General features: G+C 39.4%; 1 protein-coding gene across 1 annotated transcript; it reads right to left on the bottom strand.

The window, feature by feature from the left end:
* Window positions 1-1,825: 1,825 nt before the first annotated feature.
* LOC133919828 (transcription factor MYB93-like) lies at window positions 1,826-3,409 on the bottom strand. The gene is made up of 3 exons (XM_062364359.1): window positions 3,191-3,409; window positions 2,986-3,115; window positions 1,826-2,790 (listed from the first exon to the last, which is right to left on the bottom strand). The coding sequence occupies exons 1-3, from the start codon at window positions 3,321-3,323 to the stop codon at window positions 2,073-2,075; spliced, it is 981 nt and encodes a 326-aa protein (XP_062220343.1). The 5' UTR covers window positions 3,324-3,409; the 3' UTR covers window positions 1,826-2,072.
* Window positions 3,410-16,975: the final 13,566 nt, after the last annotated feature.

The following is a 16,975-nucleotide window of genomic DNA, read 5'->3' as shown; positions in this document are numbered from 1 at the left end:
CTAGATCATAACATATTTGATCTAGACCCTCATCATTGAGGACCTCAGTTAAATCACGACATTTGTGAGTGAGGTGCGCATCAAGGGCATCCATATCATCTTCATTCTCAATATTATCAAGGCAAAGATGAGACTTAGCATTACCTTTTGAATTAAGTTTTTTAGCAGCAACTAGAAAATATCTGATTCCTAAATAACGTTAAATAGGAAAATGCTCGTATGACACAGATCAAAATCAGATTACTACTGCAATACTACTTTCATATTCCATGATTATTTTATATCTAAACTATGTTAGCACATGTTGATAATTCACATCAGGGAAGGAGATTACTGTTTAAAAATCATCTCTATTTAAATCATGATCCTGAGAAAAAGCAAAGGCAGCCCTAGGAGGACATTGCACCCTATATCCACCATCGAGTATGCACTCGGATGCATGCTGCACCATTTGAAATTCAGTTTTGAACAAAAACATGGCGTACCACGTCTCAGTGCATCCTAAATGGTGTGGATATAGGGTGCATGTACGCCTAATTGGGGCACGAAATGCATATTCATGATCCTGTGATTAAATTCAATATAGGTGGGATATTCAATCAAACATGAAGATCGTAGGAATACTAACAGCAGGAATATTTGAAATATTGAAGCATGGTACGGACTGACTAGGATGGGTTTGTCTTCTGTGCATTTTTCTTTCCAAGTTCCAACTACTCTGTAATATGATCTGTTTACCTTCATGTTGTTGTTTTTGTCGGCGAGATGGGAAGCTTAACGCATTCTCCAACCTATTACCTATGGCATCGTAAATTAGTTAGTGCCTTGATTTGCTTCCTTGATCCAAATGTCCTCAACTGTATGAAAATTGGACTGCACTCTATTCACAACTTTATGTACGAAAAGGTTAAGCAGTGATCTTATATAGCAAAAAACCTGTACATCGACACTTGTCAGTGTCAGATAAAGCTGTGCTGTTATTGTTAGAGATTTAAATTGAGTTTGTTAATACTAGCCGTCAATGTCTTGGAGGAAAAGCCATCAACTCTTACCTGCTCATAAGAAAGCATGGCATTTGAAAAGAAAACTAATCTGTAAATAGTCAAGCTTCAAGATGTTTGATCTACGACAAGGACATAGTGACAACTGACTAAGGGAAAACTCTAGTAGTGCTTCAGAAAAGCTCATGATTGATGCATGATTAGTATAATTAAATATTACTAGTGACAGTAGCATGTTTTAGCTGTTTGGATCCTTCCTATCAGTGTTACTTGCTTTCTGTCACTCTTTTGACACAACAGATTTCAGTCAACTCCCTCAACTGCCTGAGAAGACAAATTTCTTTCTCATAATAGTAGTATATAGAAGTTTTCTTTTATTGTGGATCACTTCATAGCATTTCTTCAAGAAAACATTCACAACATGGTCATGGATAGAACACAAGCTTTTCTTCGGAAAGGAAGGCCACACAGCTTTCTATTCTGTATATTCTGGCATCGCACATATAAGAAGCTTCACTGATCTGCTAGTCTGTTGTTTGCTGGTAACTGGCAATATCTTAATGATTTTTAGTCTGGTTTAGAATATGATTGCTGAATTTTATATTATTTAAATTCCGTTTATTCTGACTTTTAAAAATATGTAGGTGCACACATCTTCAACTAATATGCGCTGAACATTCTGAAAATGATCACCATGCCGCATACAATTATATACTATCCTCATGCCTAGCACTCATATGACACAATATTGATATAATATATTATTTAGGATTTACTGAGCACTTGAGCGGGGTTCTAGAGAAGAATTAGGACATTGCAAAACAGAAAGAAGGCCTGGAGAATCCAAGCCTGGAAAATTCATATAGGAGAACTCGCATATTTACAAGTGTTTGGTTTATGCATAGGATAGGGGCATGCATTTGCACTCTCTGAGTTACCAATGCACGCAGAAACTATAGCTCTAAAATGAAACTCACACCAGAACATGGCACGAAAACGGAGGTAAGAACGAAGGGAAGAAACTAAAACTGAAAAGCAAATCAGAGAATAACACACTCCACAGACTATATTTCACTCAAACTCGCTCAAGAACGGTTCGTCAAACAACACAGGCCAACTTGGGAACTGACTGTTGCTGCCGTCACAGCTTGAGATGCTGCAAGCGTCGCCGAGGTTGGAAATTGGGAGGTCGGTGAGAGGCGGAAGGGAGTTTTCTGACAGCAGCAGCGTTTTAGGTGTGCCATTGTCCCCCTCAACGCTACCCTTTGCAGTGTAATCCGCGTTGTGGTTGGCATCCATGCTGATGTGCTGCTCGAAGAAAGAGCTAGGCATTTGGATGTCTGGCACCTGTCCAGTCACTATGTCTAGACCACTGATACTCTCCAGGAGTCTTGGTGAAGGCAACGAAGACAAGGAAGACATCTGTGGAGGACTCAGGAGGCCAATTTGCTCCAGGTCACTGGGGATGGTGTTGATGCTGCTGGAGCTGGGACTAGTGGCAATGGACGCTGCAGACTGAAGCAGGCTCTGCAAGTACTGGAGCTTTGCAGCCTGGACTGCCTCAGCTTGCAGCTTGGCCGCGTGGTCGTCCCATGGCCGCTGCTCCGCAAGCTGGCGGAGGTTGGCGAGCGCAATAAGTTGAGGCAGGGCGGCAAAGAAGTCGGTTCTTGGCTGGTGCGTCATCGGGTCGAAGCCCATCTGGATTAGCTTCTTCTTCAGGTGGGTGTTCCAGAAATTCTTGATCTCGTTGTCAGTCCGTCCGGGGAGGTGCTTCGCAATGGCTGACCACCTGGTTTGATCAAGTTTGCGTAGATTAGCAAGAGCTCTACATGCTAAATATGACTTTCTGAAGATTAGATTGACATACACTTAGTTGATGCCAGGCATATGCAAGAGATTTTACTAGTTAGAGTAGTTGATGCCAGGCATATGCAAGAGATATTAGCTGGTGCATTCTTCAAAAAAAAAAAGTGCAGTGCAGTACTTGTTGCCAAGGACGGAGTGGAGCCGGAGGATGGTTTGTTCTTCCTCTTGGGTGAACTTTCCTCTCTTGATATCTGGCCTCAGGTAGTTAGTCCATCTTAGCCTGCAGCTCTTGCCACACCTGTTTAGCCCTGCAAGAAAAAATCAGATGAGCTACATTTCGCAAGAAATCAGATGACGGAGAAAGGGAGATGTGTGCTGCATACCGGCAAGCTTAGGCAGTGCTCTCCAGCTTCCATAGCCGTGCTTCTGGATGTATTCGGTGAGCTTCTGGTCTTCTTCAGGGGTCCAAGGGCCTTTCTTGAGGCCCTTCTCATCACAGCAAGGAGACCTTCCCATTGATAGGTGAGATGGGACTCAGGTAGGGTAATGCAGGTGGGAAGGAGGGAGACAACCTGCCTCTCAACCTTCCTTTGATGGCTGGTCACCAGAACATAGCTTCCTCTATATAAAGACTCGGGTATCCCTGTTTCTTGAACCCAGGTTAGACATAATTTATTTAAGTAGAAATGACTAATCTGCCCTTTGATCATTTGAGAATGCCCTGGTACATGTCCATCGTAGAAAGGCAGGGGTCTTGGTGTCCACTCTAGAATAAGGGCCCTTGATCCTTGTTGTTAACTTGTTCTCAAGGTGTTTGCTAGGCTGCTATATATTACTCCTACCACTTGGCCAATCAATCTCACGGCCTCGCATGTTTTCTTTCAGCCTTATTAGTTTTATTATAATATCTCGTGTCCCTTTTTGTGATGATTTTCTTGTAATATTGGATTCCTTTTGCAATACTTAACAAAACATCATTAGGTCATTGCTTCCAAGATCACTATTATTTCAGTACAGCATGTCTTGAGATATATGTCTCTCTTGGCAGACACACCTTGCTGGGGCTGTTATTGCATATAAAATGATCACATAGATTCCTGGTAATTGCTACGCTATTCCAGATAAAAATGCATGGTGCATTTCAATGACTGTTAATTAGTACATGGGAGTCTTAGATTATTAAGTATTAGATGGTTTTCGTTTTGTTATGGTTATATAGATCTGCTTAAAAAAATTCATACAGATTGTACTATTTGGTAGCACACCAAATTAACAGTACAAGCCGTACATTCATGCCATTTGCATGCCAACTTGTAGATTCATGGGTACATCCTACAAGCCGTATATTCTTTTCTCAAGTATAGGGACCTGAAGATGATGAAGCCGCCTATGCATACATTGCATCTCGACAAAGAACCTAAGAAAAATATCGTGGGAGTATACCAAATGACAGTTGACAGCTGGAATTGCGTATGCAGAAATTTGACTTCAAATTAAATGCCGCCTGATTAGGTAGGTACTGTGTTCTTTGATTGCTACAATTCTTGGTTCTGATGGGAATTGAACATAGTTCGGAGAAGAGAAACCGCAAAAGAGATACATGCATGACCCAGTTTCTGCTCATATGGGCAAAGGTTAGTGAAGAAACAAACATCAGATTTTTTTTTTTTTTTGCTTGGTGTGTTTTCCTATTTCTGCAACGCGTATCTGCAAATTTATCAGGTGGGCGTCCTGACTTCTGTCGCTTCATCGAAGGAAGAAAAGAAATCTGCAAAATTACAACATGAGGCAGCGTCATGAGGGAGTAGACATATATATGATCTAGCTTCAGTGCAAGCGTTTCGAAGAGAGAATGCATGCATGGGGCAACTTCACAGCATACATGCACTTGCCGAGACATATATGATTGACTAGACAGGTCGCTGAGCTGCACTCTCTATCTATATCCATCCAACGTCCAACGCAAGGTGAGCTCCAGATATTGCCATAGATTCTCTCGTCGTTCTAACAACTACACGGAGTTGTTGATCAAGGCCATCCTCGATGTGTTCGCTGCCGCATCAGGCATATACAGCATATACACCAACCTGACCAAATGCTAACTTTCGTCTATTCGTTGCCGGATCATTCCCTTACCAAGTTGCCACCTTCCTAGTTCCTAGTCAAGTAGCTTGGCATCCCTCTATCGCTGAAGAAGCTCGAAAATGTGACGTCCAGCCGATCGCTGATGCCGTGGCGGACAGGCTGCTGACCTGGAAGTCAGAGCTTCTGACCACTGCCGGATGCGTTGTGCTCACCAAGGTTACATTCATAGCTATCCCTATATACATTTCCAATGCCTCTTGCCTCGTGCCTTGGGCGCCGGAGGCCATTAACAAGTTAAGGCGTGCATTTCTCTGGAGCGGCACGAACATGGTGCGAGGTGGCCATTGTCTAGTTTGGCCACGCATTTGTCGGCCTCTCTCACTCGAGGGCCTGGGAGCTCTCAACCTTTCGCTTATTGGTTTCGCCCTCCGCCTCCGTTGGGAGTGGTTGCGCCGAGTCGATGACACGTGCACCTAGGTTGCTCTACCATTAAAATCTGGGCGCATCATACGTTCCATGTTTGATGTGTCTTTCTCGATTGAAATCGGGAATGGCGGCGAAACATTCTTCTGGACAAACAAGTGGTTGGCGGGAGTTTCCATCCAGCAAATGGCGCCACATCTTTCTCGGGCTATCAACAAGCGCGCCTTGCGTTCGTGTCTAGTGATAGACGCTATCTGCAACAGGAGGTGGGTTCGCGACATCACTGGATCCCTCACGGTGCCGGTTCTCATCGAGTATCTTCGGGTTTGGGACGCCGTGGATTAGGTCCATTTGACGGATGCTCCGGACAAATTCATTTGGAAATGGTCGATAAATCAACAATACTCCTTGTCGGCAACTTATAGAGCTTTCTTTCATGGGAAGACTGAGCTCCCCGGAGCCAAACAATTATGGTAGACGAAGGCGTCGGTGAAATGCAAATTCTTCTTTTGTCTAGCGCTCTTTGGTTGATGCTGGACGAACGGCCGTTTGCAGCGACACAGTCTGAGGAATGGAGGCCCTTGTTCTCTCTGTCATCATGCGCCTGAGATAATCCAACACTTAATTCTCGGATGTGTTTACAGCCGTGAGGTTTGGTTTCACCTCTTGCGAACATCAAGGCTCCAATGACTCACCCGCGAGTGGAAATAGACCTTGCTAATTGGTGGCTCCCAACTTGCAAACGGATTCCTAAAGATGGCTCTGATTCCCCCTTCATCCTTGGAAGCTAGTGTTTGGAATGAGAGAAACCAGCGCACCTTCAACAATTCGACATCGTTGGCCAGTGACCTGAGCAGGAAGATTTTGGAAGAAGGGCGATGCTGGGTGCGCGTAGTAACAAGCGCTACCTAAGCTTCTCCAAGCTTAGCTCAGTTTTTTCTTTCTCTTGTAGGTCGCCGAAGTTTTCTCAGTGTAAGTTTGTAGCGTGTGTGCGTGCGCTCCATGTTGCAGGATGTGTCGCAGGGTCGTGTGATGTTCAGAACGTGCTCTATTCTCGTTCTATTTCTGCTCGCGTTCTAAAAAAACAACTACACGGAGATCAGCAAAATACTCTGCAACTAGGCTTCAAAGACACTCACAGTACTTGCTAGAGTACTAGCTAGCTAGTCCTCTACTGTACTATACAACAACATGGAGTAGTAGTTAGCCAATGTCTGAAACTCTTGAGACCATCGTCATCTTGACCTCGCTTCCAACGCCATGGAGATTATCTTTTTCTGCACATTTGCAAGTTGTTTCCAGGCAGGTACGTCAGGCAGGTTTGAGGGGATGAATTCCACGTGCTCGGCGACGTGGGGCCGGGAAACATGCCTCCCCATGCACGCAACGTGAACGACGTTAGCATGGAAGGGGAAAAGCTAGCGCCCTTGTCGTCGTCTCCCGCAGTCGTCATACACCTTCCTCCTCCTGCCTGCTCCCCGCGGTAGCTCATAAACAAACTCACGGTGGCAAAAAAATTCGGCTTGCATATCCGGTTTACCGGGTCTAAGAGTTTCCATGTTGCTTTCAGGGTCCCTTGAGCTCGTCAGTAGAGAAAAAATTTCAGCCTGATATATTCAGTTTACTGAGTCCATCAGTGATCCTCAGTAAAAAAATTTATCATGTTTACTAATATTTTGTTTGAATTTTATTAAATTTTGTTTGAATTTTGGCTCAATATATCTGATAAATCATGTTATTGATGACCTATGGTAAATTTTATTTACCGGTAAAAAAAATCATGTTCATGACAGCGCCTTAATCAGTTTACCATATCAGCTCGATCGGGTCCTAGTAAATGGATGTCGAATTTCTCTGGGGAATAAACTGTTTCGATTTATGGTACGTGTGTGGAATTTCATTTTTTAAGAAATGTTTGTGAGGAAGTATTGGCTGATCGAGATGAACGGGGAATCAATTTCCAGGCTTCAGAAGTTTTTCGTATGTTTCATAGATAGCCTGATCTGCTAGGTTTGATTTAGTTTCTAGAGACATGCAGAGTGGGGTTTGATTGTGACGACTACTGTTTTTACAGGTTCCCTGAATTCTAAATGCAGCGAATCCTAGTCGAGGTTGTTTGGTCCTGGCAACTTTTTCTGTCTGTCGTGTTCGGATGCCATCCACTTGTCTAATTTAGTTTTATGTCATGAGGTGATTGTTAATCTGTTTGTTCGTACGTGCTGCCATTTGCACGTCGTCGATCGTAAGCCGGTAGTATACATACGTACATGAGATCGTTCGTCTGTAGTCGCTTCTACGTACTCATGCATGTCATATGCATATGCATCTACCTGACATTTCTGCGTTGGCAAGCCGTTATTATTAGCAGTGTAAAATATATATCGACGACAATTTGATAACTTACATGCTACCTTTTTACATCACGGAGCTGAAATACGTAGTACGATATATATAGCCGTATAGATGTTTCCCAAGCTAGTAAACATTATGAACAGAGATGCAAAATTCTTTTGTACTAATATTTTCTCACACAAAAGAATTTTAGCAGATACTTTCCAAGGTGATCAATATCCAGAGCTGTGATGGAGTATGGCTGCAGAATACAAACACCATTTTCTGAATATTTTTTTGCAGCATGTATTAGCATTAGTGTAGCCAAGGTTGAAAAAGAACGGCATCAATGTAGACAGGGTTAACCAGATGATAGCAGCCATGTCTAGATGTATGGCTCTAAGCTCATATAGACGCTAAAGATTCTTAGATCTTGCATGAGTCATGCACAAAGGGCAGCCTCAATTTCTCACCAACTCGTTCTTCTATAGGCTACATATTATAACCCGTGATCTTCTGCGATCTTTGCTGACGCTGGGTCGACGGCTAGTAGATGAATTCCAACCATGTAGTGCTTAAAAAACAAGGACAACTAAAGCCGACACATTGAGTTTTCATGCATGTATTGAAAGCCTAGGATTCACTCTGCTGCAAATTAACGAACTAGGATCTAAGATAGGAGCAGCTAGATGAGAGTTGGGACCTGATTGTGAGAGATAGGGAATTTTGTGGATACAGAGTTTCAGATCATGGCATTGAAAAAGTTCAGAAATGAAAGCTCAGAGTTTCAGATCATGTCATAGCCAAATTTCAGAGACCTGAAGTTCAGAGTTTCAGACAATGTCATTGCCAAATTCAGAAATGGAAATTCAAACTTCTAGATACTACAAGGCACATTCATAATGCTGACTTCTAGCTTGAATATCAGACTCAAAACCTAAGTAGCCTCATTACAGCTATAGCTGTACAAGCCACGGACGGGTAACTGAACATTTGGACAATGTTCGAAGACAAGGCTTGCAATGCACACCTATTTCATGGCGGTAGAAAAGGTAGTTTCACCGTGTAAACTGGAGCAAGCAAGTGATGACACCCTCTTTGACATATGTGCGGGGGAGTTTGGTGCAGGCAGCGACCAAGAACCTCCATGTATTTATTTGCTCCCATCCGGAACATCCTTTTGCTGATGACGAGCTTTGCCCACCTCGACACTCTTGAAGCTAGCGGTCTCGTCATCGCCAGAACAAGCCAAATGCCTGAGACCATGCTCACTTTGAGGCTAAACCACAACGAGTAAACGTGTGTGTTCACCCAAAAGGGTATCGAAATGCTATCGTTGATAGTTAGAGACACATGTACTAGCCTTCCTTTATTAAATCTTTGAGCCTTGTGTCTCCTACTTCTGCTTATCTCAGGGTTGAATTCTGCATAGTTCTTTGTCCTCTGATTACTGACTTACCAAGGATCATTTATTCATCAGACTTGCCAAGTATTTTGATCAAATCACCTGCATTTTGAAGGCATTAATTGCTAGTCAAAAGTATAATCTTATATCTTATATTTACTAATTGGAGGCTCCTTTTGTTACCTCCACGTTAATCCTAGAAAAATTCTAAAAATTCCTATAAAAAAGCAAAGCATCCAACTGTCAAATTGATTGATTGACTAACTATAACCATAGATCAACAACCAGATAAAACAACATAGAAGATTAAAAAATAAATCATAGAGTCCAACCACAACACTACTTTTCTCTTACCTTTTCTACTTTTCTTTTTGTTGTAGATACCCTTTGTCCAATAAGGTTATTTTCTTTTTGTTGTAGATACCCTTTGTCCAATAAGGTTACGTTAGCAAACTCCAACTTAGTTGCGTTAGCAATCAACACACTTTTCCAAATCAATTAAAATATACCAATTAAATATGCGTGTAATCAAATATTACAAAATTAAAATAACAGAACGCAAACATATTATGTATTATCACATAAAAATAATATCAAAGAATTTATAGTGTATTTTAAAAAATAATATGAGATACGGTGGCGAGATTAAAAATAATAATAATTTCAAAAATCAAGAAACAAATAAAAATCAATTTGCATAACACATAAAATGAAAATTATAAATTAGATCTATTCACAAATAATAAACATGATTCTAATATTATGAACAAAAATTACATTTATATTTTACATTCCAATATTTAAATATAAATAGCTGATGTATCTTAGCATACAACCATTATTAACACAAATATCTACAATTCAGCTGTAAACTAATTTTTTAGCCTGTGCAGTCGCACGGGTTGATGTGCTAGTTAATTCAAATAACGCACAAACTTGGATACATGCCATTAAAAAGAAAAAAAATCTATGTTTGCACATCATGTAGTCCTACATAAGTAGAAAGAAGACGCGTTATCTTAAAAAAAAAACAGAGGCAGATGGAACAGCACAAGGGGACAAACACAATGAGATGGAGGATTCTTGGTCCTTAATCTTCCTCAACTGATGTCTTGTGCGACTTGTCTCCTTTGCTCACTGTACAATTGCATCACTTGCCATTGACAACAAGTTAAGCAATAGGATAAGGCTGCTTCTGATACTTTTTCCTGCTCCTCAATAGAGAATCTGCATTCCTTGTTGAAGGTTGAAGCTACTGCCCCATGCAAGAAACTATTAACATGTAGACAATTGTAGGGAATGCTTATCTATGTCCACTTGCAGGTATTCTTATGTCACCGATCTTCGGTGATAGGGGGTCTTCTCATTAAGTCCAACTGAAAGATGTTTCCTTATGGACATGGGTTTCTAACTGTGCCGTTAGTTCTTATTTCAGTAAACCATATGTCTCAGCGCTCATATGTCTCTGCGCTGTCTGTTGAGTCAATCAGGTTAAATGAAGTGCAGGGACAGATCAACTATTGTTTCATTCTGTTGTCAAGAGAAATCCTTTTATTTACAGCATCGCCTCGAACTTTGCTTACGGTTATCGTTCAACAAAGCACAACATCATAATATGAAGTATTTATATGACCAAGTCTTAATTCTATGACCATTTGCAACCTTCTAAGGATCAATATGTAAATTAGCGCCAGTGTGCTGCATTTTGTAGTGTGCTTCCTGAATTTTACCTGAGCCCTTATCTTTTTTCGAGTACTGCAAAAAACGTATATGAAGAACGTGAGACCATATCACACTCATCCATCAGGGATAAACAAGCTCAGCAAATTATTGTGTCCAAGAACTGTCTAATGGTATAATATAATGCTAATTTCATCTGATCTGTACTACTTTCACACTGACAATAACAGGTGAAGTTAAGGGCAGCTTTCCTTCATGATTAGTTCAACTCCAGCTTCCCTAGTGGTTGTGACTTAAGCCTTCACATTCCAAATTCCTAGTTGAGTCATGAACACGAGTCATCGCATTACTGACAAGGATATCGAGACGCAGATTATAAGAGCTTCAGTGTCCTATGTGTACTAGAGACAATTGAACAAGGACATATCTCTGTCTGCATACAAGTGAAGGCATGGATGAGTATTTCTCTTACTACTCTAGAAATTTTTTGGTGACTCTGAGTAGTAGAGCAACCCAAATTGCTTGTTTTTGTAAGCTCGCTTTGTGGGATGACTGTAAAGAAGCCACATGTGCTTCTATGCTATTTCTTTTTTTACTGGATATGAATTCTATAAATGTTACAGTTTAGTGAGAGTTGAAGCACATAGCATTCAGTTTTTTTTTTTTTTGATAAAGGAAGTTTTATTAAACCTTAGCGTTACGTCATGATGATATAAACACTAGTTTCTGCATAGCCCAGATGCTCACAATCACATAAAAAAATACAAAGAAAAGGACAAAAAGAAAGATGGCCAGCTAGCGGTCTATGATGAGCCTTCAATCCGAAATCTAGATTATCATCCAAACCGGGTAAAGATTCTCTTGAGTGTCTACATCATAAGACTATATACCACGACCATCATATGCCGATGCTCCTGCCATTGTAATGCAGCTCATGTACGGAGCAAATACATATATGTAAAGATAACCTGTAAAGGAGAGTTAATTTTTCTTTTGTTAAAAGCACATCATTTATGCATAGCCACAAAGATCAACAAAACGCTACCGTCGCTATCATTATGTTGTCTTTTCATTGTTTAATAACCCCATGAAGCCAATTGTCAAACATATTTAGAACATATCTTGGTGAGTAAAGATTGAAAGCTACTTAAATGATAAACCATATAGATCATGCAAAACGATAATAAAAAAAGATATGTTTAATCATCTTATTTTTATGATAAAAGCAACACTTTTAACTACCCTGTTATTATCTCTTGATTAGATTATCTTTCGATAACATTTTCAGTTGTGCCTCATTTCAATATCAAGCCAAATTAATTCACAGAATTAGTGCACATTATCTTGAAAAAAGCATGCAGAGCACTCACCCATCCTTAGCTGTTTAAGTGGTGCTTTCCTATATAGCTCTAGAAATGCAAATAGGCCCTAACATTCAGAGATGTGTGCCCCTTGTGTGATGGACAGGTTGCTCGACGCCAGTGTTTTCCCCAACTGTTACGTCCAACTTTGTAGGAAAGTGATTCTGCGTGCCTGCTACTGGTTTCACTCGCTGTTGATAGTGCCCAGTGTCCACATTGACACTGCTGTCTTTTTAATAAATTAGTCATTGGACCCGCCTATATATGGGTGTCAGCCAGGAGCTATAGAAGATGGTCGACGTGCATGACGTGCAAACATGGGAGCAGGATTTTCGGGAGCGGAACATATGCGAGCAAAGTAGTAGAGATTGAGTGGCATGAGATAAGTAATTTCTGTGAAGTTTAGAGGTAGTCTGCAGGACTAGAGGCAAGACGTCCTGCCTGATACAAGAATCATTACTTATTTTTTAAGTAGTAGAGATTCCAGTCATTTTCCTCACTACAACTGCTACTCTCTGAATCGCAGCCCAATTGCTGCAGTTGACAATCAATTGAACCTAACTCTTGTCAATGTTGCTGCTTTCTTCAGCAATTAAGTCTAATTAGATCTAATATTTGGTATCATAGCCAATCTAGCCTAATCATGAACCCTAAGTCCCGTTTAATGATGATCATGCCTCAATTTATCTCTAATTGTCATGTTTTATGTCTCGAATTAATGATATTTAATGTTAATTACTCATGATTTGCCCCAAAATGTTGTCACTGGTCATGGATTTAGGGTTAATTTTAGTCGTTTCTTTGAGTGCATATCGGATCTGCGGGCTTAGCATCAAGAAGGAGGGGAAAATGAGTCAACTTATGAAGCCATAGCTTCAGAATTCCTCTATTCCAAACCCCCTAAAGACCCCTTCTTACCCCAAATCCGAAGCATTACGGCAAAATCCCCATATGCCCAAGAAACCCCCCAAAATCCTAAAACCCTAGCTATCGATTTGGAGCCAAAATCAATGTGAATTAGTATCTATGCCGAGTTATTGCACACGGCCTCATGCGCTCGCCGTCGTTCCAAACTACGTGTGTCACTACCTTGCACGTGCCGTTGTTGTTGTCACGGACCATGCGTAGCATCAACTCACCTGCACGTGCACACTGTACCACCTCGCCGGAGTTGTGTCTAGCATGCCTTAGCCTCCGCCGCACGCCGCCGCTCCATCGCACACGTGCTGCCATGAATCCACTCGACAGAGCAGCGTGCGACACAAGTTTGCTGCATGCATGCGCCGATAAGGGGACTCACGACGTCGCTGTCTCCGCCACTCCATGCACTATCACGCCTCCGCCGTCGTCCTCTCTCTCTCTCACGCGCGTGAAAATCAAGAAGAGGAGAGGAGAAATGAGATTAGGGTTAGGTCGAGAGGCCACCGCCATTTTGTTTCGCGCAGGTGTGATGTGTGCCGTCGATCCAGATCCGATGGCTACGGTGCCTCACATGTTCACAGGCCTATGGGCGATTAAGGCATCACGGGGGCCATAAGTGGGTCGGACCTAATGCATCTGCCCATGGGAGGTTTTCTTGGATCATCTTGTAGTGGGTTGGCTTACGCGAGGTTGTGGGCAGTTTTGTCGGGCTTTTAATTAACTTTGGATCTAATTAATTTTTAGTGCATTTACTTACTGTTTTTCAGTTTTATGCACTATTTTGTTTAATTGCCCAAAATGATGCAATCACCATTTGATAATTATGGAATGCACAAATTTAGTTAATGTTGGTTAATGTTAAGTAAATGTTTGGCCACTGATGATCAAGTCTGTCTCGAATTAAAATGGAACCAACATAAAATTTTAATTTGGGACTAGAACTATTTTGGAGCATTAATGTAATTAATTTTGACGGTCCATGGTTGTATTCTGACTAAAATCATTTATATCCATGAATTGTAAGATGATTGCTCACTAATGAAATAATATTTGTTCTTAGGCCTTGCATAATCAATGGGCCCAATTTTTTGGTATAAGTTTAAGGCTGGCTTTTAGACATTTCTCAAGTAGACCATAAATAATATTTAAGTACATTTCAATGATAAACTAAGATGGATTTAATTAATTAAGTATTATGTATTTCATATATGTTTATGATGTCAATAATTTTCAATGATTTTATTATGTCCTAAATTATGTCTTGGCATTTATTCACTACCCATTAATTAAGATATTGTTTTAACCATGTTTACATTTCTGTATTAAAGAAATTTATATTTGATGTTTACAAATCATGATCATGTGATTAAGCTTGCTTTTTACTAACGTATTTTGCTTAGAGACTTAATACACCTTATGATTATGATTAATTTTATGGTTCATGGCTATATGCTGATCAACTTCGTTTATGGTCATGTGTCATTTAATTAAATCTCAGATTAATTAAGTTCTTGAATCATCTTGTCTCAAGTATTTATGTGATTATGACTGTGTAATGATTAAGTTTTTTCTAATTAAGATGGAACCAATGAGGATATTAAAGTTTTTTTGCTGTTCATAGTACTTTAATAAAGTAATAATGTAACTTATGATTGTTAGTACATGGTCGTTCCTGAGGTTCTTTATATTGATTACGCATATAAACATAACGATATGTTATGCTCTCATTAGAGAAGCATTTAACTAGACATCGATGAGAATTCAATATTCTAATGACTAGTATGACCAATTTAAGCAAATGGCCCTTATGATTACAAAATTTAGGATCTAGGGGAGCAATCCTCTGGTTAAATTATAATTATCTGGTAATAATGGAAAAGCAATATGAAGCTCTAAAAAAAGGTTCTTGCTCGTACACTGATCATAAGAGTGCTCAAAGGTTAATGAACTAGGATATAAAGAATTATTGCAACCTTTCTGATTCACTTCATTGCGTCATTCTTTTCTAAAAGGATCAACAACACAGAATAAGAATTGAACTATGATTGTGCCCATAAATATATACATTCATAAATAAAGTTGGCGAGATACTAAAATAAAACACTATATTTATACTGCTAACATCACTTAAGACCATCAAAGTTTTAAAACGAAGTCTTAGAGAATGGATATGAGGCTAATGTTGAATCTGTTAGAAGATTTCTATTAGTACTAAATTATGTTTTTACCCTACATCCTAATAATGTAATTTATGTACCCATTATCAGAAATAATTTCCTTATGTTTCTCTATGTTACACTCTTATGAATTATTTAGTGAACATTAAACAAATTGTTACTCTATTGACTTCACTTAAAATCAAATATTTATGAGAGTTAATCAAAATTATGGCATTGATACTTATGCCACATTTCGAGTGGGAGAATGGAACGTCTTATTAAGAAAGAAATTGCTTCATTATGTGAGATATGCCCCATGATTAAATTTATTACTTATGCATACCTTATGGAAGTATTAAAGATAAATATGCATACATTTAGTCAGTATCTCAGCAAATCAGTATCAATATCTTATGTTTTAGGAAAATACCGAGCTTCGAGCTTAAGATACTTATGTGCATGAGATTGACAAGCTTCCATCTAGATTAAAAGGTGCTATTACTATTGTCAAAGCCATACCACTGAAATGTTGATTTCAGTGGGAGCTCTGAGGCAAGGAAAACTATATTTGACACAACCGGGCTTATGTTCCAATACCAAAAGTCCGAGTGATTAGCAATCCTTTGTCTCCAAAAGTTTTCCCTCTAGTTGATTCTAGATAATGTGAGCCTCACATAAATATACCTTAAGTTGTAACCTTAAGACCACATTAAGATTAATAAGGGTAAGTTTAACCTCTTAGCTATTTATATAGACGATGTCTTATTGACCATCCGCAGTAGAGATATTAATGTTTAAGACCTAAAGATTTCTTTTCTCTTGTGGGTATTAAGATTATCTTGGTGATGCTTCTTATATTTTTACTATTAAGATTTACCAAGATAGATCCAATATTAAGGGAGTTTACTCTAATTATTAAGGGTGATAAAAGTTTTTCTTACGCTACCGTTGTCATCAATATTATGTATACTTAAATTTGTATGCGCCTAATTAATGTTTGTAACCAGAAAAGTTAGTAGATATTGATCGAGGACTGGACTACTAGAAAACTACTAAAGATGACTCTGCGTTATACGCATGGTGCTAATGATTACATACTCACATATGAGAAGTCTCATAACTATAGAGTTGTGTATTATTCAGACGCCAATTTTGCATGGTGTATTAATGTTAAGAAATCCACATCAAGTCAAATCTTCACCCTTGCTGTAGGAGCCATATTGTGCAATGGTTTTAACCAATCTCTTAAAGCATCATTCACGATGCAAGCTAAGTTGTGGCATGTTGTAAGGCTGTTTGGATAGTAAAAATCCACATCAGGCTATTGTGGTTTAAGAACAAGAAATTATTTTGACTTAAGAATTTATCCCAAAACTTATTATGCAAGAGTGCAACTTTCTCTTTGAGTAACAATAAATCAAGTGGTGCTACCAATCACTTCAATATCATGTTGTGAAAGATGAAATCCAGAATAAAATAATTGATGTTCAATACATAAGTATTAAGATTATATTTAAAATAAATTAAGTTTACACTCTAATGTTCAGTCTATAAGAATTAGCTATCATGTTCAAGCTTATTGATTTCCTCACTAAAGGCTTGTCTCAAAATGTTGTCGATATAAGAATAATTGAAGTTTATAGTACTGGAATAATTGAGATCTTAAAGCTTTGATTATGGAAATATAAAGTTTGTTTTCCTTTTCAATGGTGCACAAAAGGAGAAATGAAAACAAACTGCACGAAAGGACCATAAGTGTATAAATCATCCTCCAAATAAGTACACGTGTATATCCTAACAAGA

The sequence above is a fragment of the Phragmites australis genome, chromosome 5 (assembly GCF_958298935.1).
Source record: "Phragmites australis chromosome 5, lpPhrAust1.1, whole genome shotgun sequence".
Lineage (NCBI taxonomy): Eukaryota > Viridiplantae > Streptophyta > Magnoliopsida > Poales > Poaceae > Phragmites > Phragmites australis.
Note: the sequence above shows the minus strand (reverse complement) of the source record. Positions and strands in the feature narration are given on the sequence as shown.